The sequence below is a fragment of the Peromyscus eremicus genome, chromosome 15 (assembly GCF_949786415.1).
Source record: "Peromyscus eremicus chromosome 15, PerEre_H2_v1, whole genome shotgun sequence".
Lineage (NCBI taxonomy): Eukaryota > Metazoa > Chordata > Mammalia > Rodentia > Cricetidae > Peromyscus > Peromyscus eremicus.
The window spans coordinates 2,379,421-2,402,430 of NC_081431.1; the positions used below are offsets into that span (position 1 = coordinate 2,379,421).

The 23,010-nt window shown below is 41.2% G+C and overlaps 1 protein-coding gene across 1 annotated transcript in view; it reads left to right on the forward strand.

The window, feature by feature from the left end:
* Positions 1-13,092: 13,092 nt before the first annotated feature.
* Syt14 (synaptotagmin 14) overlaps positions 13,093-23,010 on the forward strand; it is a 161,439-nt gene continuing 151,521 nt past the window's right edge. Inside the window, exon 1 of the mRNA XM_059280149.1 lies at positions 13,093-13,235. Coding sequence (XP_059136132.1) covers positions 13,223-13,235 — 13 coding nt within the window. The 5' untranslated portion in view covers positions 13,093-13,222. The remainder of the gene's footprint in view (positions 13,236-23,010) is intronic.

A 23,010-nucleotide genomic window follows, 5' to 3' on the forward strand; every position in this document is an offset into this window, starting at 1 on the left:
CGATAAAATCAAAAATAAGTTAAATACTTTCTGACTTCAAGAGGAAAGAAGCAGAACACAGTCCCAGTCAAAGCAAAACCAAACCCAACTGTGTAAAGTACTCAGTGTCCATTGTCTGGGATCCACGCACCATCTCTGGGCTTCGAGGGGCTTGGGTCTTGTCTACACTCTTCCCTCTGCAGCACACACAGCTTGTCTTCCAGACTCTGCTTGGCTCCACTCCATGGCTACTGCTATTTTTGGTGGTTATTCATGGTACTGGCACCCCAAATTGCCAGGGTCTCTTGCTGCAGCTGGGCTGCACTTTCACCAATAGCCTCTCCTGGGCACTCTTCAGGGACTCCAGTCCTGCTGCACAATGCTAAGCCTCAGCTCTTTTCCATGACCCCTTCATGCCTTCACCACCAGGGTGACTCTCAGACCAGCAAGTTCTACTGCCAGTGTGAGGTACAACCTTGGGCACCTCTGGACCACACCTGACTCTCAGGAAACACTTCCCAGAGGACTTCACCTCGATGATGCTGGTCACTTCCTAATCACAGCTGATTCTTCAGCCCCAGCTGACCAGACACTGCAGATTCTTCACACAAATGGCCTGATAGTCTGCTTCCCTCTGAACCTTCACAAGGCAGGCCTCCATTGTCTGGTCTCTTTTCAACATTCCTATCTTCCAAGCACCTACAGAACAGCCCACTGAGCTCTCAACACTCAATGACTGTGCTAGCCTAGTGTTCCAAAGTCCTTCCACAATCCTCCCCCAGACAACACAGTCAGGCCTGTCACAGAAACACCCCAGTGTACCACTGGTACCAACTTCTGTCTTAGTTACTTACTGCTGTGAAGAGACACTACGACAAGGTAACTCTTACAAAAGAAAGCATGTAATTCGGCCCCTGCTTAAAGTTTTAGAGGTTTAATCCATTATTATCATGGTGAGGAGCATGGCAGCAGGCAGGCAAGTGTGGGGTGGAGAGCTCTAGATCCTGATCCATAGGCAGTAGGCAGAGGGGGAGGGGGAGGGAAGGAGAGGGAGAGACTGGGCTTCACATGGGCTTTTGGAACCTTAAAGCCCACTGCCCAGTGACACACCTCCTCCAACAAGGCCACACCTCCTAACCCTCGGGTTTCACTTCCTGGTGACCAAGCATTCAAACATAAGCGCCTGTGGGGACCATTCTCATCCAAGCCACCAAACACTTTCCCCCAAACACGTCTGTCCTTTAGTGACCTCTCTCCTGTGCCGTGGTCTGGGTTACTCCTCCCCCCACCAGGTGACCACTAATGACTCTGTTGCTGTGGATTGTGTAATTTGTGTTTTAGCCCTTTTTAAGGGGAATTATGAAGTTACTTGTTTTTCTCCCTGTTTTATTTCTCTTAGCTTAGTTATGCTGAGGTACTATCATGCTGGCTGTACCGGCAGTTCGTTCTAGGAAGTGGTTCCACTGTGTGAACACAGCTCAGTCACTTGGTGAGCATGTGGGACAATCTCAAACACCGCAGCTCTGAATACTCATGCACCAGTCTCTGCATGGGCATATGCTTTTTCTTGGCTAAATGTCTAGACAAAGAATGACAAGATTATATGGTAGGTGGAGTGTTTAACTTTTTATGAAACTGCCAAACTGTTTCCCAGAGTGTTGGCACCACTTCCATCCCTTCTAAGGAATGATTTGTTTCAACATCATATTTTAAATTTCAATAAATCTTCCTCGTTCTTAGAGTTCTCTTTTCTTTCAGTGAGCCCCTCCATGCACACTTTGCTATTACGTGCCCCCTTACCGCAGGCTATCCATGAGTGTTGGCTCACACTTACAAACCCTACACACACACACACACACACACACACACACACACACACACACACACACACAGGCCTGTAATAGCAGTATCTATTGCTTTGTTTGTCACCTTTTCTATTAAAAGCTAAACCAAATATGTAATTTTGGGATTAAATATTACTTGAGTACTCACTAGATTACTTAAGTACTTACTAGAAAATGACGTTTATGATTTCTCAAAATGTGTGTGTGTGTGTGTGTGTGTGTGTGTGTGTGTGTGTGTGTGGTCTGTATGTCTGTGTCTGTGTGTTCCTGTGTATGAATGCAGTCATACATATACCACAGTGCATGTGGAGGTTATAGGGCAAACTCTGGTGTCAATCTTGACTTTGACTTGAGACAGGGTCTCTTATTATTTGCCACTGCGTATGTCAGGCTAGCCCACCCCAAAGCATCTGGGGACTCTCCTGTCTGCATCTCCCATTTCACTGTGGGGGCACTGGGATTAGAGTAGATAGGTGCTACTGTATCTGACTTTTTGTGATTCTGGAGATTTGAACTCAGGTCCACACCTTACATAGCAATCATTTTACCCACTGAACTATCTCCCTAGCCCCTAAGTGTCATTTTTAAAAATAAGGTTTTGCAGCATTTCTTAAATTTAGTGAGCATTTTCATGAAGTGAAAACTTACCACAGTTATTGAAAATAAATTTTGCTTAAGTGTCTCACAATTTACTTCCAAGTCTTAGCACATAATTTAAAATTCTGAAATTGCATGTCTGTTATTTATTTCCATAACACTGTGATGAAAATGCTTGACACAGTTTAGAAGAGTTTTATTTTGTCTCTGTCAGGTCAGGACACCATGGCTGTAGGGTATGTGGTAAAGGAGAAGCTACATGGCCAACTAGGAAGGAGAGGGAGCTGAGAGAGGGAAGAAGAGGGAAGAGAGAGGAAAGGAGGGAGGAGAAAGAGAGAGAGAGGTGGGCATGGACATACACTGCCAAGAATCATGCCCTGGTAACCGACAGCTTGGTTCCCCTCTCCCAAGTTTCCACAAAGTACCCCTATCTGGGTACCAAACATTCAAATCCTGATCTTATAGAGGAGACTCCAACCATAAGATTGTGTAAATTGAGTCTTTGAGTCCTTAGGAAGTGCCACAGTCCTGTAATAGGTTGTCTTCCCTTGAAATAAAAGGCACTGGTTTATGTGTTAGGAGAGCAGAGTGTGGGTACATCAGCCATGCTCCAGGGCAGGGTCCATGCCCAGGAGGAGGAGCGGGCCAGCACAAAAACGAACTTCATGTTTTTTCTGTGCTACCCACTTTCCCCCTAGATTGTTTTTTTAAATCTTATTTTTGTTTTGTTTTGATTCCTTTCTTTTCTTTCTTTCTTTCCTTTTTCTTTTCTTTTTCTTTCTTTCTTTTTTGCAAGGGAGGCAGAGGAAGAACATGAAGTTTGGTGAGTAGGAAAGAGGGGGAGGATGTGCACTGGGGTTTTGCCTGCATGTATATGTGAGGGTGCCAGATCCCCTGGAACTGGAGTTACAGACAGTTGTGAGCTGCCATGTGGGGGCTGGGAATTGAACCTGGATCCTCTGAAAGAGCAGCCAGTGCTCTTAACTGATGAGCCATCTCTCCAGGCCCTTCTTTATTACAATTTCAACATCTATTTTATCTGATTGTTGTGCAGTATCCACATTAAAGCTTAATAAATACTAATGTGAAGGGTCCATGGTATCCTGGGCTTTTATGATTCATTCAATCTTTTAGCAAAACTATATTGAGGGTTGGAGAGATTCAAGACTTGCCACTCAAGCCTGACAGCCTGAGTCTGGATCCCTGGAAGTCATGTAAAAGCCAGATGATGTGGCACATGTCTATAATCCCAACAAACAGCAAGAGAGACAAGGTAGAAGTTGAGGACCATCGCTCCAGGTTGTTCTCTGAAGACACACAGGCATGTATGTGCCCCATGATACAAACATGTATGCCTACGTAGGCACAAAAACAAATATTAAAATACACCGAGCATCCAATTGTTAATGACTTAAAAATTATGCATGCGTGTGTGTGTGTGTGTGTGTGTGCGCGCGCGCCTGTAAATTTATACATGTGTGAGGACAGGTGCCTGTGGAGTCCAGAAGAGGGCATTAGATCCCCTACAGCTGGAATTACAGGAGGTTGTGAGTTGCTTGATGTAGGTTCTGGGAACCAATCTCCAGTCTTTTCGCAAGAGCAGTAAATGTTCTTAACTGCTGAGCCATCTCTCCAACCCGCAAATATCTATTTTCATATAAAGAATAATGGTTCACATTTTGTGTTGGATACAAACAATAAGCTCTTCTTGCTTTCTATGACCTTCATGAAGAGAGACCCACACACGGTAGTTACATAAACCAAAGAGAATGAATGACTGTTCCATAATAACAGATAATTTTTTCTCATCTAACAATTTATTTTAGGCATAGAATTCAATTTCCTTTCTATACATATGCTCTTGGGGGCTTCTAAAAGTTGATTCTTGCATACTGTGTGATAGATGGCTACATTTACTGTGGGTGACATATTTATATGATTTTTAAAGGTTGATGGTACATTTTTTTGGCCTTTCAGTGAAAATCATTATATAAATGTCACTTGTCATTATCATAGAAACATTCAGCTGTGGGAAAAATCTTTAAATATCCTGCCTAGAACAAGATAATGTACTTTGTTATGAATAAGAACATTTAGCTGCTGGATCCTATATCCCACTAAGCATGTGTTTCTTGATCACTTTGTGTTAAATTGGTCTAGAAGTTCTGTTCATGCTTCCACGCTCACAGGATAGACCATGCTGGGCTATTGTTCTCTCAGAAAGCTACAGTATAGAGGCCACGGTTGTGGCTTAGTGCCACACTGTCACTATCACGGGGAAAGCAAACTAAAGGACAGACAGACAGACAGACAAACCAACCTGCAGTGTTCTGCTCTGCAGTTATCCAACAGCAATCACTTCCTTGAGCCATGAGAACATTGTAACCAAGATTGTACAGGAATAACACCATGTTTACAGCGGAACAGGAGGAGCAGTGTGGGTGGTCCTTCTGTCTGCATGAAAGGCTTGGAAGGCAGAACGGAAGGGAGCGGAGGGTAGCAAGTAACTTCCTGAGCCAGCTCATCTTTCTTTGGTAGAACCTATGTGATGCCGCTACAACTACACTGGGCTAGAGGAAAGACTATCACTTTAAACCTAGTGTGATGTCCAAATCTATCATCCCATCATTCAGGAGGCTGAGGCAGGAGGATTGAACATTCGAGACCAGCCTGGGTTGATGAGTGAGTTCTAGGCTGCTTTTAGATACACAGCATGACCCTGCCTCAAAACAAAACAGAAAACTAACTGAAAAAAAACCTACCGTTTTATCTAAATTAATAAAATAATTCTAGAATGTTCCATGCTTCGTTTTGGTTATTACTGTGCTGTCTATAGAATGGTGACAGTTCTTGACAAAAACACTTCCTAGAGGTGCCGGGCGGTGGTGGCGCACGCCTTTAATCCCAGCACTCGGGAGGCAGAGCCAGGCGGATCTCTGTGAGTTCCTGGCCAGCCTGGACTACCAAGTGAGTCCCAGGAAAGGCGCAAAGCTACACAGAGAAACCCTGTCTCAAAAAACCAAAAAAAAAAAACAACCAAAAAAAAAAAAAACCAAAACCAAAACCAAAACAAACAAACAAACAAACAAAAAAAAAAACCACTTCCTAGAGGCAACAGAAGGGAAGAAATAATTATTCTAATTTAATTTAATTTTTCTTTTCTTTCCCAGTCTTTACCTCCACACAGCATTAATCCTTGGGTACTAAGTCACCAGGCAGCACTGCCACACATGGGAAATTATTACTGCTCTCTTTCTACCAGTTCCACCTAAATAACCTTTGGAAGCATGTCTGAATACTACAATGGCATTTATGTTGCTTTGTGACTATACTGTAGAATAAAGTGTACATTAATTGTGGTGGCTAGCCTTGATTGCCAACTTGACTGGATCAGGAATCAACTAAGAGACACACTTTTGGATGTGTCTGTGAGGGTGTTTCCAAAAAGAATAACCCAGCGGGGAAGATATTTCTTTAGAAGATGCAGCCCCTTTCAAAAGATGATCCAGATATGAAGAAGTCTAAGAAAAAAGTGTTGTTTGTCTGCTTGCCCATCTTCCTGACTGAGTGCACCTGTCTCTACTGCGACCACCCTCAGCATCAGCCTCCAGTGTCTCTGGTCTTCCAATGTGGACTAAATACCAGTGACTCTCCAGGAACTTTTCAGGCTTTTGGCAGCAGGGTGGGACTGCTGAGGCCTCTAGCTTTGTGAGCTGAGCAGCTACCAGCTTCTCAGCTTCTACAGTGCATAGACAGCAGTTTTTGGACTACCCAGCCCCTATCAAATAAGCCAATCTAATGAATCCTCTGTAGCTCGAATGTTAAATAGTCTTTTAATTAAAAAAAAAACCACACAGACCAGATATTGGGGTGAATGGTGAAAGATCAGAGAAACCAAGGAACAAGCCACCTCTTAACTCTAGGACTCCTCAGCCTTATATACTTTTCTCTGCCCAGCCATATCATTTCCTAACAATCCCGTGTAGTCCAGGGTGGCTTTGAACTCAAAGAGATCTAGATGAATCTCTGCCTCCCAAGTGCTAGGATTAAAGGTGTGTGCCATCACTGCCTGGCCTCTATGTTTAATCTAGTGGCTTGTTCTGGTCTCTGATCTTCAGGCAAATTTTATTAAGGTACACAATATATCACCACAATTCTCTTTAATTATCTGTCTGTCTGTCTCTCTGTCTGTCTATATACCTACCTATTTTCCATCTATCTATCTATCTATCTATCTATCTATCTATCTATCTATCTATCATCTATCTATCTATCTATCTATCATCTATCTATCCATCAATCCACAGATAGATATATACATACACATCAATCTATTCTGTTCTTCTAGAGAACCTTGAATAACATACTATTTATATGTGGCTTTTTCATTTAATAAAATTAAATAAAACTAAGTTCCTTTTTTTTTTTTTTCATTTGTTCCAGCTACATTTCAAGTGTTCATTCACCAATGGCTCCTGGCTACTATGTGGCTATAAGTACAGACTATTTTCATTGTTGTAGATAATTCTTTTGGCTGTCTCTGCTCTAAGGAAACTTCTATGAAGTATGCTGAGAGGAAAGTTCTTGGAAGAATTTGAAGGTTGTGCGTGTTGGGATGGATGTCTAAAGAGTACCTTGTTAGTCACCATTTAAGCCTTTTCTATCCAACAGCTTCTTTCTGGCTGCTCTCTTCTTTCTTAAAGAGTTCAGCAAGATGGGTCACACAGATCTTATACAGAGTGAGTATGAAATGTCTCCCACAGACTCATGTGTTACATGTTTAGTGCCCAGCTTGATGGGGCTATCTTGGGATGTTCTGAGAACTTCAGGTAGTGAGATCTAGTTGGAGGAAGTAGGTAACTGGAGACAGGTCCTTAATGGTATTTTGTCCCTGGTCCCTTCTTGTTTGTGTCTCTGCTTCTTGTGTGTCACAAGTAGAGAACTTCTTCAGCATGAGGTTTTGTGACCAAGTAACTACCGGTTGAAACCTATGAATTCTTGAGCCAAAATAAAACTATATTCTCTTGTTCATATCAGATATTTTGGTCATGATGATTTAAAAAAGTGCCTAATACAGGTATAACATCTTCTGTCCTCACCCTTCCATGACCATGGGGGACTGTTCTGGAACATCAAATATTTAACAGGGCAGCCCACTTAAGTTGAAATAATGACTCCCCACTTACTTAGAGGAATTTATGGTCTTGGGACTCAGAAAGTTGGCTAAACTTACTTGTGGTAACTCTTTTAATATCTCTTTTTCAGCCACTGAGAGGCAGTTAGTGTGTGGTGATCAGTCAACATGAAGCCGACATGTAGACAGAAATCAAGATTCGAGGTGTGAAGTCCTAATAATATCATCCAGGCTCCCAAGTCTAGCTGATATGAGGCTCAGCCATATTTTCATACTTACATATTTAAAGTTAACTTTCCATTTTCTTTAAGCTTGTTAAAGGAGAGCTGTTCTCATTCACAACCAACACAATAGCACATAATCCAGAATTAATTCATGAGAGAGCATTCTGTTAAAGCATATGGTTTCAGAGTGGCAAATAAATTTCAAGTTTGTAACATAAATATAATCAAAATAATCTGGACATATTGATAAAGCTCTGATAATTATTTTTATTTATAAGAACTGATTTTAAAATTAATATAAAGTGGTAATATTATTTTGTAAAGATGAGTTTGCTGCTTTCTTACCTTATGAAACATTGGAAAAAAGACAATGTTATTCAGATTAGTAACCAGAATTCTAACTGTTTCCATGGTATTGTGAGCCAAGAAGCAAAGGAGTTAGTAGTTTTTACTTGGCTTTTCATTAGGCTCTTACACATCTTCACAGACAGCTGCAACTAAAAAAGCTCAGTTTAAAAATGTCTCCCTCAGGGATGGAGAGATGGCTTAGCTGCTAAGAGCACTTGCTGCCCTTCCAGAGGATCAGAGTTTGGTTCCCAGCACCCATATCAGGTGCCTCATAACTGCCTGTTACTCCAGCTCCAGGGGATCATGGTGTCTCTGGCCTCAGAGGCCACCTGCATTCACATGCACAAACCCACACACAGACACACATACCTAGGCATGATTAAAAATAAAATTAAAATAAATCTTTACAAAGTATCCTTCATGCAAATCCAGCCTCAAAAGCACTGAATAGTGACATGAATTACATCCTTCCAAATGTGTCTATATGTTATCACATGTAGCCTTTACTTCTACGTGTATAATTTACAATTTTTTACTTCAGTTGAATAATTTATATAAACAAAGATTCCAGGGGTTGTTTTTTAAAAGTTTGTGGGGAACTTTTGTATTTGGAGTATATTTTTCCACCAAGGTTATACTGCTGTGAACAGTGGTTATTTAGTTGAGCACATGGAACTTCCTTTAATATTGGTTGGGTCATTTTTCACTTCTGTTTGATCTGGTATTCCCACATGTTTCATCTTTAATGTTTAATTTTTCCACCAGTATTTCAGTCACACTACTGAGTGATGAAACTTTATGGTGTTACTGGAAACTTAAACTATCATCTTAAATATTTTTATGGAAAGACTGATTAAAAATTACAATACCAAAACATCTCTGTTTCAGCGTCATAAGAAAAGAAATTGCTTTGGCTTCTTTTAATTTTCTTTTTGATCTTAGTTTCTAACTATTTTCCCAACACATGATGAAAAATTGCTTGAGTGATATGTTTTAAACTATTTTACAAATAATTCATTATAGAAGCAAAGAATTAAAAATAAAGAAGCGAGCCAGGCAGTGGTAGTACACACCTTTAATCCCAGCACTGCGAGGCAGAGGCAGGCGGATCTCAGAGTTTCAGGACAGCCAGGGCTAAGAGAAACCCAGTCTTGTAAAGCAAAGCAAAACAAAAACAAAAAATAAAAATAGTTAAAATTATAATAAAAGTAAAGAGGCTCATGAGAAGTCCAAGTGTATTAAAGTGTATAGTCTAAATATTTTGGAGGTACACAGTCAAAATTAAAAATAACTATTGTCTTTAGGCAAGATCTATAATAAAATGTAAAACTTTTAATTAAAAAATGATACTTCTTGAAATTAGAACCGTTGATTCATCACATACTTTTTGTTTTTTATAAAATATAGAAAGAAGCTAAGTTAAGCCACTAATCCTAAGTGATTGTGTCTTAGTTCATAGTCTGTGCAATAGTCAAACATCCGAGACTGAGTAATTTATAAAGAAAATGGTTTAATTTGAATCATGGGTTCTGAGGGTTGGGGTGTGTAAGTTTCAGTAGTCACATCTGGTGAGGACCTTATGTTCTGTCACGTGGTGGGACAATGTGTGAGAGCAGTCAGCTGGTACATCGGAACAGAGAAAAGGAACAAAAGAATCAACTCAGTTTGTAAGAGTATGTCCTTAGAATAACCAATGACTAACCTGAGTTGGTAGGGACTATACTGATCTCATTATGGAGGCTCTACCCTTCTGGTCATACTCCTTTAAAGGTCTCAACCTCACAATACCATTATGTTGGTGACTAAATTTTCAACTGTGTTTGGTGGGGGCAAAGCACATCCAAGCAATCACAACTCTTAAGCAAACTCAGAAGCTAATGAAACATTGGGCAGAAATTGAGGCAATACTTCTTATTTTAAGATTTAAAAGATATTTTCTTTCTTTTCTTTTTTAGACAGGCTTTCTCTTTGTAGCCCTGACTGTCCTGGAACTCATTCTGTAGACCAGGCTGGCCTCAGACTTGGAAATCAACCTGCCTCTTTTTCCCAAGTGCTGGGATTAAAGGCATGCGTCACCACTGCCAGGCTGGTATTTTCTATTATCTATCTCAGAAGGTTATTTTTCTTATAAAGGGTCTTTTTTAAAATTAATTTTTAAAAATTTTATGTGCGTTGGTGTTTTGCCTCCATGTATGTGTGAGGGTGTCAGATCTTGGAATTACAGACAGTTGTGAGCTGCTCTGTGGGTGCTGGGAACTGAACCTTGGTTCTTTGGAAGGACAGCCAGTGCTCTTAACTACTGAGCCATTTCTTCAGGCCCCTATCTCAGATGTTTTACAACAAGTGTTTGGAGAACATAGTGGTTTAAAAAAAAACAAAAGGTAATGTTGGTAGAGGGAATTATGATTTTTTTTTGTTTGTTTATATTTCAAGACAGGGTTTCCTCTGTGTAACAGCCCTGGCTGTCCTGAAACTTACTTTGTAGGCCAGGCTGGCCTCGAACTCACAGAGATTCACCTGCCTCTGCCTCCCAAGTTCTGGGATTAAAGGCATTCGCCACCCCCCCCACCCCCCCACCCCCTCCGGCTTGGGAATTATGAATTTTAACTGAGGGAAAAATGTTAGTAATAAGTGGCTTTGGCTCAAGTTTAACACACACACACACACACACACACACACACACACACACACACATCCACACTTTCTGAGAAAACTATGGTGAGATAACATGATTTATGCAGATTCACAAAACATGGTTATATATGCTGATACCTGTGTAAAATTGGTGATGAAGTGATTACTAAGATTTTTGACTTTCAACATGAAATTCTTGAAAAGGCTAAACAATTAGAGCCAGCCAGAGACCACAAACCAAGAGCTGTGGTTTCAAGTTTAATGTCCTGAAGTTCAAGTCTGTTTTAAGTAGTTTCCTGGAGAAAATATCATTAATTAAAGCTATTTTATTTGGACTCCAAGGAAATTTATGTTCACTTGAGAGAGAGAGAGAGAGAGAGAGAGAGAGAGAGCTCTTAGATTAACCTATAGTTATTTTAGCAGAACAGTTGTTTAGTTTGATACTTCAATAACAATTCTTGCTTATAGATAGATATTTTTGGTGTGTGTGTGTTTCTGTGCATGTGTCCTCATGTATATGTAGAAGCATGCACAGGTGTGTGTAAGATAGACACGTTGAGTGGTTTCTTCAGTTACTCACCACCTTACTTATCTATTTATTTTATGTATATGAATGTTTTGCTCAAATGTGTGAACACACACACACACACACACACACACACACACACATAATGTACTGCATGCATGCCTGGTGCCCATGGAGGCTGGAAGAGGGCATCAGATCTCCTGGAACTAGAGTTACAGACAGTTGTGAGCTTCCATCCATCTTAGTTTTTGAAATAGGCTCTCCAATGGAACTTGGAGCTCATCAACTAGTCTACGCTGGCTTGCCAATGAATTCTAAGGATTGAGAGCTAGGATAACAGGCATATTACTTTGTGTGTGTGTGTGTGTGTGTGTGTGTGTGTGTGTGTGTGTGTTGGGAATTGAACTCAAGTTCTCTTGCTTCTTCAATGAACCCTTAATCAACGGATCCACCTCTCCAACCCTTGCAGCCAGCTCTCAGCACAATGCCTGGATCAATAGTCACTGAAGTAGTCAAAACGCTAAAAAATGGGGCCAGGGAAATGTCCCAGAGGATAAAGTTGTTTGCCACCAATCCTGCCTGACAATCCGAGTTTGATCCCTGGAGCCCGTATGGTGGTGAGAACACATTTCTGCAAGCTGTCCTCTGGCCTTTGCATGCTTGTCCTGCCCCAGTAAATAAGCAATGTAAAAATTGTTAAAGGATGATGTCTATTGAGCATAAACTGACTGAGGGACAGGTTATATAAAAGCAGTGAAAGACAGTTTCTGCTCTAGATTACAGTCCAACCTCACTTACATAATAAGTGGGAAATATGTTCTTCTTTGTGTCAGGCCTTAATATAGCCACCTGCTCCAGAGTGAACATTTTCTCCACAAGGGAGAACCACCAAGCCCCTATCCCTTATTGCAGCTTTGTTTTCCATGCCTTTAAAGTACCAAATGAAGTGGGAAGTCGTGCAAAGAGGAGGGGCTGAAAATTAGGTAGCTAGCTATTGGTTGTTCGGGGTTGGCCTTTGCCTGTTCACATGCTCATGGGCTTGCAAACTTAAAAATGTGTGACAAGCTTATCAGGCCCTTTGTCACGATGTCTGCCCAACACCTACATTTGTGTGGCTTCAAAGGTGTGCTTGCCATGTATAGACAAATGCCAACCTGTACTTCCAAGGGGGCACCAAGGAATGAGGTTGGAAAGAGGGAGGAAGGGAGAGACAGAGGCCGTCTCCAGGACCCTCTTTCCGTTTTTTTTTTTTTTTTTTGTGCCAAGAAGTCGTCTCTACTCCAAAGCGGAGATCAGAGGTGAGTGTTCAGGCAAAACCAAACAAAATCAACTAGTCTTTCGCTGGGCGGGAATCCTGCGCATCTCCCATGCCGGGACCTATCCGTGGTCCTGACAGCCTGTTCTGCGGCTCTCGCCAAGGGAAGCTGGGTGGAGGTTGGCTGCAGAGGTGGCCGGCCGCTCTCCGAAGCTCAGCTCCTGCACCTGTTTGGAATCCTGACAGAGACCCTGCTAGGGTTGGGGGCCGGCCTGGGCCAGGGCTGGAGGCGGGGCCTGTGCGAGGTGGGAGGGGTTGGGTAAGGGAAGTGGGCGGGGTTGTGGGGGGGTTACTTCGGGGGCGGGGCCTGAGGAGGTAGGTGGGAGTGGGTTAAGTCCCGGTTGTGGGCCAAGCTAGGTTATCGAGAGGGGCGGGGCCTAGAGGGCCCGGGGGCGGGGCGGTGTCACGTGCTGACGGTGCGCCTCTGTGGAAGGTTCCGCTTCCTGCGCTGCCCGCTCCGGAGCTCCGACCCCACCCCGCCGCCCCGCCCCGGCTCCCCGAGGCCCAGCAGCCTGGCCCCGGGGCGCTCCCGCCCCTCTCGGCCGAGGCCTAGGCGCCTCCTCCCGCACCCCCCACCCCCGCGCTCTCCGTGCTGTTGGTGCGGTCCATGGCGAGCGCATCATGGCGATCGAAGGTAAGTGGAGGCCAAGCGACGCGCCGAGAAGACGCCCCGCGGGCGAGCGCAGGGCCTGGGAGGCCGAGGCGCACGCGGGCTGTGGGTCCGGACCGTGAGGGAGGCGGCGGATGCGGGACACCGGCCTAGGCGCGGCGTGCGGTCCCCGCGGGGCACTGGCCTACGCGATTGAGGCGCTGAGGAGACTCAGGTACTGAGGCGCTGAGGTACTGAGACGCTGAGGTGCTGAGGAGACTCAGGTACTAAGGCGCTGAGGTACTGAGACGCTGAGGTGCTGAGGAGACTCAGGTACTGAGGCGCTGAGGTACTGAGACGCTGAGGTGCTGAGGAGACTCAGGTACTAAGGCGCTGAGGTGCTGAGGAGACTCAGGTACTGAGGCGCTGAGGTACTGAGACGCTGAGGTGCTGAGGAGACTCAGGTACTAAGGCGCTGAGGTGCTGAGGAGACTCAGGTACTAAGACGCTGAGGTACCGAGAGAGACGCTGAGGCGCCGAGACGCTGAGGTACTGAGGAGACTCAGGTACTAAGGCGCTGAGGTTCTGAGACGCTGAGGTGCTGAGATGCTGAGGTACTGAGGCGCTGAGGTGCTGAGATGCTGAGGTACTGAGGAGACTCAGGTACTGAGGCGCTGAGGTGCTGAGATGCTGAGGTACTGAGGCACTGAGGCGGCGTGGGGACCCACCGGAGGCTGCCGTTGACAGTGGGACAGGCGGACCCGCTCAAGGTGCTGCTGCTGTCGGTGCGGAGCGGGCGTTCTGGGCTGGTGATATCCGCGCTATCCCCTTCTATTGAGGATGTCGGGGAGCAGGACATCTGCGTGAGGTTAACCCTCTCATCTGACCCTCAAAATTGCTCGTCTCCAGGGAGAAGTAAATGTCTCTTTATGACAGACGCACCCAGAAGACTCCAACAGAAATATTTCACAAGTAGCTTGATTCCAATTAAGTTCCTGGATAAAGTAGGTGGTACTGATGTGTGATTTCCCTTTCTTCTGAGAACATGGGGCTGGAGTGGCGTGTATTTGCCTTGCTTTTAAAGAGAATATTGTGCAGTTAGTATCACACAGGTAGAGTGCCCACAGAATTTTGTTTCCCATGTCAGATGAACTCAGTGCAGAAAGATTTCCAAAACTTGCCTCTGGGACGTGTACATTCATGTGCAGGGTACCAATAGCCTAATCATCACTTGTCTACATTTCATGTGTTCCTCTTGGGTAAAACTTGGCACGGTAATTCATATAGGTGACTGGTCCCTGGTAGTATACATACCTGGGACACAGCCATTGAAGTACAGAATTGATTTAGCTGTGTGTTGCATGTTTTCTTCATTTTAGAGATTAAGTACAGGACACATTGACATGATCTCAAGTACTTGCGTTTGCTAAGATGATGGAGAATAAAATCTATTTGTAATCTTTGGTATTCCTGTTATTCAGGACAGCATATTCAACTCATTTTCTTCCCAGTACAGTTTACTAGAGCTGGAAAGTCAGGGAGCAGAATCTACTGATTGATGTAGAATGCTTTATTTTGCCAACAACTTTGTGGGAGAATTTCTTGTAAAGTCATAAAAATAAAATTTTATGCAGAAAATGAAGTATTGGCCCAGACAGGATTCTAATATGATCTCATAACTTGTAACTTCTTATTGTCCAGTTTTTCTTCAATCATGCATACCTTCCTCTGGCAGTTAAATGTTACAGCATTTTGCTCTGTCTTTTGTATCTTTAAATAATAAGATTTTCTAAAGATTCTCTAGTTTTTTGGTGCTGGGCTATTCTCCCAGCCTATTCTTATACCTATACATTTGTTTAAAGTTTCCATGATATAAATATCAGCACTTAGGCCTTCTCTAATTTGGCAAGGAAACTGTAGTTAATACATTTCAAGGTGTCATGTTAAGCCAGTCTTATTATGCTTCTTAGTACTTACTAAAATAGGTGCTATTTATACGTACCATCCTTAATTTTTTCACCTCTGAGTAGAATCTTATTTGCTTGGTATGATAATACCATAAGCTAATATTTCTTTTAAAGACCTGCTTGGTAATCATACCTCTAACTGATAAAAGGATGACATAGTTACTTAGTAAAAATAATTTACTATAAGATAAAAGTTTTATACAGAGGAGGAAATCAATAATTTAGTATTAGACTCAGAGGTGGTGAAACCACTGAACACAGCTACTAAGAGCATGCCTAAGTACTACAAACACCAGTTCTTCAGTTCACAACAAGGCTTAGCAAAGGACTGCAGACAAAGCTAGAGATAAAGACTGTATTATGGTTGGATTAGAAGTTTAGGAGTCCTGAGGGTATTTCATTCAACAGTCTTCTTTATGAAATGGTTCTTAAAACATCCATTTCATTCACCTGTTAATTCAACTAACATTTATTGAATACCAGGTATACACAATGTTCTGAAGTAGACTTTGTGGGATCTTCCCTCTTACAATTTATGTTCTGATGGGACAAATAATTTTAAGTATATGGTTACAATATAGTGTGTATACTAAGAGATAAACTATGCATGCTTCCTTTGTGTAAAAACATTCAATGGTGATAACTTCAAAACTAATTTTGAGGTAATAAATGTCATAGTTTTAAGGTCTTTATATTTGGCCTGAAGTTTTGTATTGCCAAGTCTGCTATTCAGCAATTTTGGTCTAACCCCATAACTCCATCCTAGTTTTGCTTTCTTAAGCAATACTTAGAATACACTCTTTGTGTGTGTGTGTGTGTGTGTGTGTGTGTGTGTGTGTGTGTGTGTAACACCTCTTCCATTTGCAGATAACAACTGTAAGTGTGTGTGTGTGTGTGTGTGTGTGTGTGTAACACCTTCTCTTCCATTTGCAGATAACAACTGTAAGCTCCTTGTTTTAAAATTTGAAATGTAGTGATGGAAAATTGTAGCTAGAGTTTTCCTGCCTGGCCCACAGTCAGGACAAATCTCTGTCTATCGCCAGTCCCACAGCTGCTCAGACCCAACCAAGTAAACATAGAGACTTACATTGCTTACAAACTGTATGGCTGTGGCAGGCTTCTTGCTAACTGTTCTTATATCTTAAATTAATCCATTTCTATAAATCTATATCTTGCCACGTGGCTCATGGCTTACCGGCATCTTCACATGCTGCTTGTCATGGCAGCGGCAGGCAGTGTCTCCTTCTGCCTTCCTGTTTTCTGTGTTCTCTTCTCTGTTAGTTCCGCCTATACTTCCTGCCTGGCCACTGGCCAATCAGTGTTTTATTTATTGACCAATCAGAGCAATTTGACATACAGACCATCCCATAGCAGAAAATTTCATTCCACTTGTGTACTGAAGTTTTTATAACTTTACTTTGCTTGTACTTAATTCTATGAATGTAGCTTAGTATTAGAATAACCTTTTGTGTAACTTCTTGTTGGCTCAAATGAGATTGTATTCAACCAAAACTATAGACTGTTTTACTTGGATTACTCATTCTATTTGTGTCTTCAGTCCTTTGCATAACCAAATTGTGTTGTGAATTGACAATAGGTGTTGTAGCAGTTAGGCATGCTTTTAGTAGCTCTATTCAGTGGTTTAACCTTGTGTTTAGTACCAACAGTTACTTTGATTTTCTCTTCTGTACAAAACTCTTTACTTTATAATCCCAAATTATTTCTAAGTAACCATCTCCTCCTTTACCAGCCAGAGGTATGACTACTAAGCAGGTCTTCATAGAAAGTTAGGTTGATGGTAATACTTTACTGAGCAAAGAAAATTCTACTGGGAGGTGAAGAAGTTACCTCTAAGTGGAAGTACTCTTAAAGGTATTTTTTTTTTTAGTATTATTTTATATGTATAGGTGTTTTGCCTGCATGTGTGTTTTCATACCATGTGAGAGAGTCTGGTGCCCATAAGGTCAGAAGTGGGCATCAGATGCCCTGGAACTAGAGTAATAGATGGTCATTAGTAATCATGTACCTTCTGGGAATCACACCTGGGTTTTCTGGAAGAGAGGCTGATGCTCTTAATTGCTGAGCTTTAGTCCTACAAGTACATTTTCTAAAAGGCATTTCCAAAAATGGGCAGCTTATAGGTCCTAGCTCTCTGGTGGTTCCTGGTTGGAATCATTGTTTTACTTAAGCTGTCCTGTCATGACATTGGCTATCCAGGACATAGACTTCTCTATCAATCCAACTTTGTCAACTACTCTCTCTCTCTCTCTCTCCCTCTCTCTCTCTCTCTCTCTCTCTCTCTCCCTCCCTCCCTCCCTCTCTCTCTCTCCCCCTCTCTCTCTTTTTCTCTCTCTCTCCCTCCCTCCCTCCCTCCCTCTCTCTCTCTCCTCTCTCTCTCTCTCTCTCTCCCTCCCTCCCTCCTTCCTTCCCTCCCTCCTCTCTCTCTCTCTCTCTCTCTCTCTCTCTCCCTCCCTCTCCCTCTCCCTCTCCCTCTCTCCCTTCCCGGCTCTCCCTCCCCCTCCCTCCCTTCCTTCCTCCCTCCTTTCCTTTCTTCCTTTCTTCCTTTCTTTCTTTCTTTCTTTCTTTCTTTCTTTCTTTCTTTCTTTCTTTCTTTCTTTCAAATTATTTACTTTTATTTTGTGTGCATTGGTGTTTTGCCTGCATGTATGTCTGTGTGAGGATGTCAGATCCCCTGAAGGTAGAGTTATAGGCAATTGTAAGTTGCCGTGTGGCTACTGGGAATTGAACCCAGGTCCTCTGGAAGAACAGCCAGTATTCTTAACTGCTGAGCCATCTCTTGTTGACTATTTTCTAATTTTAAAATTTTCTCCTGACTGCTTAGTTTTCTCTGCTTATCTAAACTTAAGTTCTTTGTGTTTCTGTTTTCAACTCTGTTGCTATTATCTAGTCTATTCATACTTCTCATATTGAACAATTTTCTAACACTTGTAGTCCAATTATAAATTCGTAGAGGATGAAGTCTTTTTCAAGTAGCACCTGAGCATCTTACATCCTCAATCCACATTTCTTGAATTATTTCATGGAATTCTGTACATAGTCTTCATAGATTACACCCATTGTCTTGATGCCTGTCTCTAGCAGAATTTTCTGTAGTAGATAGATATCTTCACTTACATTTTAAAGTAGTAGCTAGAGATCCTCACTTGGATGTACCAAAGCAATCCAAAATGTCCACCTTAAAACATTCAGAATGGCCTTAAGTTGTCACCTGTCCCTCAGATCTACCCTTCATACTTCCCACACCTCCTTATTTTATGCAGATTCACTGGCTGAGTGGCATTTAACATTAGCTGGACATTGAGGTTAGAAACCTGGATGTTAATTCCATCATATAGTTCCCTAAATCCTTTAATGTCTGCATCTTAAACAAATTTATTTTGCTTAGTGTTTACACTTCTGCTCATACACTTATTAAAAAATGATTTGTCAGCACTTGGGAGGCAGAGGCAGGTGGATCTCTGTGAGTTCAAGGCCAGCCTGGTCTAGAGCTAGTTCCAGGACAGCCAGGGCTGTTACACAGTGAAACCCTGTCTCAAAAACAGCAACAACAAAAATCCAAAAACACAAAAAACTCACTCCCCCTGCCAAAAGAAATGATTTGTTTAGTTTCTTAACTAGTTTTACCTCCTCAGTTCACATTTTTGAGATTATAGACACCTCCCCACACACACACCCTTAGTAATACCTTACTTGAATCTAATAAGTTGTAACCTTTGATTTATTATTTTTTTAAGAAGGAAGAAGTAATGATAATTTAGCAAGGTGTTATTCATTAACAAACTTCTAAGAGCCATACATATATTCAGAACAATTTCTTATTTTCATGATTTTAGGACCATGGTAGACTTAATCTTCAAAATATTTTGAGATTTTGTATTTCAAAAAATATTGTATTTCAAAAGTATTTTGAGCTTATCATGAGATAGAGATTAATGAAATGTTAAATTATTTTCATTGTACCTTACTATACAGTAATGCATACTTATAGTTTTAAAAAAATTTTGATCTGGCATAGTCAACTCAGAAGGATTTTGTTTTATTTTCAGTTAACTAGAAAATTCATTTACTAGACCATGCTTTTTGTGCACACACACTTATTAGGGATTTCCTGTGTTGTGTTAGTAGCTTTCTAATAGTCAAAAACATTAACTAAAACTAAAATTTAAAGAGTAGTTCAGTGGCTGGAAAAGTGGATTAATTTGTCAGTAAATTTAATTTCATAAGGAAAAATTTATATTTAGAAAAATTATTAAATGCATAAGGATTTATGTGGTCAAATGAGATACTATGTTGAACAAACTTTTGTTTCTCCATTTTTCAAATTTAGCATGTGGGTATTCGGGAGAGAAGAAAGGAGGGAGAGGGAGAGCAGACGAACACACCTTTGGGGCAAAGGACACGTGGGTATAGTTCATCCCTGCTATACTTTTTTTCATCCCTGCTACTGTAGGCTCTGGTGACTAGACTCAGCTAGTCAGGCTTGTACTGCAAGTACTTTTGTTCACTGAGCTGTCTTGTTGGCCTGACAAGCTATTGCTATAAAAAGAGTCTTGGCTATTCTGTGTGATTTTGTGGTAGTGGTGAGTATGCTTCCCAAAGTTTAGGCTAGGAGTTAAGGGTAGAAAGGACTTAACTTGTTCAGATTGTTTTAATTCTACTGTAATTATATAGCAGCAATGCTAATTTAGGAGGGTAACTTTTAGAAGTTTAGAGGCCTAATGGTTTTACTTTTTTTCATTAAGAAAAAATTTTAAAGAACAGCATGTGTAAAGAGGCTACCATTTATTTTGGAATATTTACGCAAGCAGGTTTTTGAAATTCAGTGAAAACAGGTGCTGAAACCATTCAGGAGTCTTCTCTGTTTCCTAGGCCTAAACGCTGACATTCTCTTTGAACTTCATGTTTTTGGTATTCACTGTGGGCAGCTCATCATAATATTGAATTTCTGTCATAGATACCCAACTTCTCCCTCTTATGACTGTCACAGACAAACCTGCTGTGCTATGGTGTCATTTTTTCTATTAGTTGTGGATTTGGTTTTGGAAATTTTCAGAATTGCCATTGATCTGCCTCCAGCAGCTATTCCAACTTAGCAGAGTGAGCATGCAACATGAAAGCTATTTTTTGTTCTGGGATGATGGTTATTACCACTTTACAATAACTACATTTTCTCACCTACCCTTCCATATAAACAAACACAGGCTTATAAAGACAGTACTAGATAGATGATGTTGACTTAGAATGGAAGCCTGCCTCAATCCATCAAGAATGATCTTTTATAACACTGTGCTTTTAAGATCAGAGACCAAAACTAGTATGAGTGGATGGCTTAAATTGGGGACTAGTCTAAAAATACATCTCAAAGTCAGAGGTCTAAATAGGTTAAGGTGATTTGGGGCAGTTGGCAGCATAAACTGGAAACGTTTAAAGTTTTTGCTTATATACAGGAAGTAGAAGAACTTACAGAACTTAAAGGTTATGACTACTTTTTTGGATGAACTTAGGAAAAAATCTTTAGATAAGATGTAACGTAAGACACTAGTTTTTCAGTGTCTGACCATGAAAAAAATTGGTGAAGCTTGTATGTGGAGGTGATTTAGGCTAGTGATCAGAACCCTATAAAGTGAATTTTAAAGAGAACTCTTACAAGAAGTAAATTGCAGCTTTAGTTCCATCTTTGACACCTGCATGTACTTGATGGTACATTTTCCCTTCTGTAAACATGTAGGAAAATAAGTAGGTAATCTGTAATGATTTTCATCCCCCTCTCAAAAATATCCTAGTTACTTATTAGGCACATTCACAGTTGTGTGCCCATTCATATACAAACACATGAAGGTACACAATCAGCACATATGTGCCCCCGACACACCTGCTTTCTTATCTCCCTTATCTTTGCCACTGTTGAGGACTGTACCCTATTTCTCTTGTTCCTACATGGATTTGCCTGAGGAGAATGATACTAAAGACTGAAGTGTCATCCAGTGTGTCTTAATTTCATGTTGCTAAGATGATTATTTCAAGACCAGTGCTCATATTACCTCCAAAGACAGTTTTCTTGAAATGTACTTTATTTAAATTACCTTACAGCACTCAAAAGCAATTCCATAATTTCCTATTTTTTGTACAAATGAAAAAAGTTCATTTTAACTTTTCTTTTTTTTTGGTTTTTCGAGACAGGGTTTCTCTGTGTAGCTTTGGAGCCTGTCCTGGAACTCACTCTATAGTCCAGGTTGGCCTTGAACTCACAGAGATCCGCTTGCCTCTGCCTCCTGAGTGCTGGGATTAAAGGCATGCGCCACCATTGCCCAGCCATTTTAACTTCTTAATTAACTTCATTGATTATTAACTACAATATTTGATTTTTTTTTTTTTTTTTTTTTGGTTTTTCGAGACAGGGTTTCTCTGTGTAGCTTTGTGCCTTTCCTAGAACTCACTTGGTAGCCCAGGCTGGCCTTGAACTCACAGAGATCCGCCTGGCTCTGCCTCCCGAGTGCTGGGATTAAATTTTTTAAAACACTAATTAGCACTCTTGGGAAACTTTAGCCATTAAGGTTTGTACTGTAAAATAATGAGCTAGCAGGGCCTGGAGAGATGGCTCAGTGGTTAAGAGCACCGACTGCTCTTCCAGAGGCCCTGAGTTCAATTCCCAGCAACCACAAGGTGGCTCACAACCACTTGTGATGAGATCTGGTGCCCTTTTCTGGTCTGCAGCGACACATGCCGGCAGAACACTGTATACATAATAAATAAATAAATCTTAAAAAAAAGAAAAACAAACAAACAAAAATGAGCTAGCTAAGTTTATTTCCAAATTCTAGTCTCTTATGTTAGTTGTGTGATTTTTTTTTAAATAAATATTTTGACAGATTTGACAGTTGTCAATTCACTAAGTTTAAGATGTGGTAATTATTTGACCAGCTTTTAAAAACTGAAGTTCTTTTATTTAATATAGGTAAAGCAAATACTTACCAAAGATAGGGGCAGGTGAGAAATGGCTCATTGGGTAAGGGCTTGTTGCCATGCTTAACAACCTTAGTTCAATTTCTAGAACCCAAATGGTGGCATGAGAGTACCCACTCCTCATGTTGTCCTCTGGCTTTCACATGTGTCCTGTGGCAAAAATGCATGATCATGGACACACATACACACATAATAAATAAATGTAAAAAATATATATATATGTATGTATATATATATGTATATGTGTGTATATATGTATATATATATATATTTTTTTAAAAAGATAGTTTTTCATGTCATTCCGTAGGGTTTTGTTTTGTTGTTATTGTTAATACTAAGCATTGTAAAAATTACTGTTTTATACTTAGGACTAGGTGCATGAAATAAAACGACCAATTTATATTAAGTATGTGGAGAGTTTAGTTTTAAGGATTTAGTTTTGCTTATTTATTTTGAAATAATATGTAGAGTGCACGTGTGTGTGTGGTGTGTGTGTGTGTGTGTTTGTGTGTGTGTGTGTGTGTGTGTGAGAGAGAGAGAGAGAGACTGTGTGTGTGTGTGTGTGTGTGTGTGTGTGTGTGTGTGTGTGTGTGTAAATTTGAATGTAGATGCCCACATAGGCCAGAAGAGGGCATCAGATCCCTGGAACTGTTAAAGGTAATTATGAGATGCCAGACATGAGTACCAGGAACTAAATTTTGGTCCTCTGCAAGAGCAGTATGTGTTTTTACCTGCTGAGCCATCTCTTCAGCCCAAGAGAATCTTGCTTTAATAATAGATGTTAAAAAGGTGCAGTCTGGTTCCATGAGTAAAGTATGTAACTCAAATTTAAGTTACAAATGTTGACATTTAGAGGATGTGGCTTTATT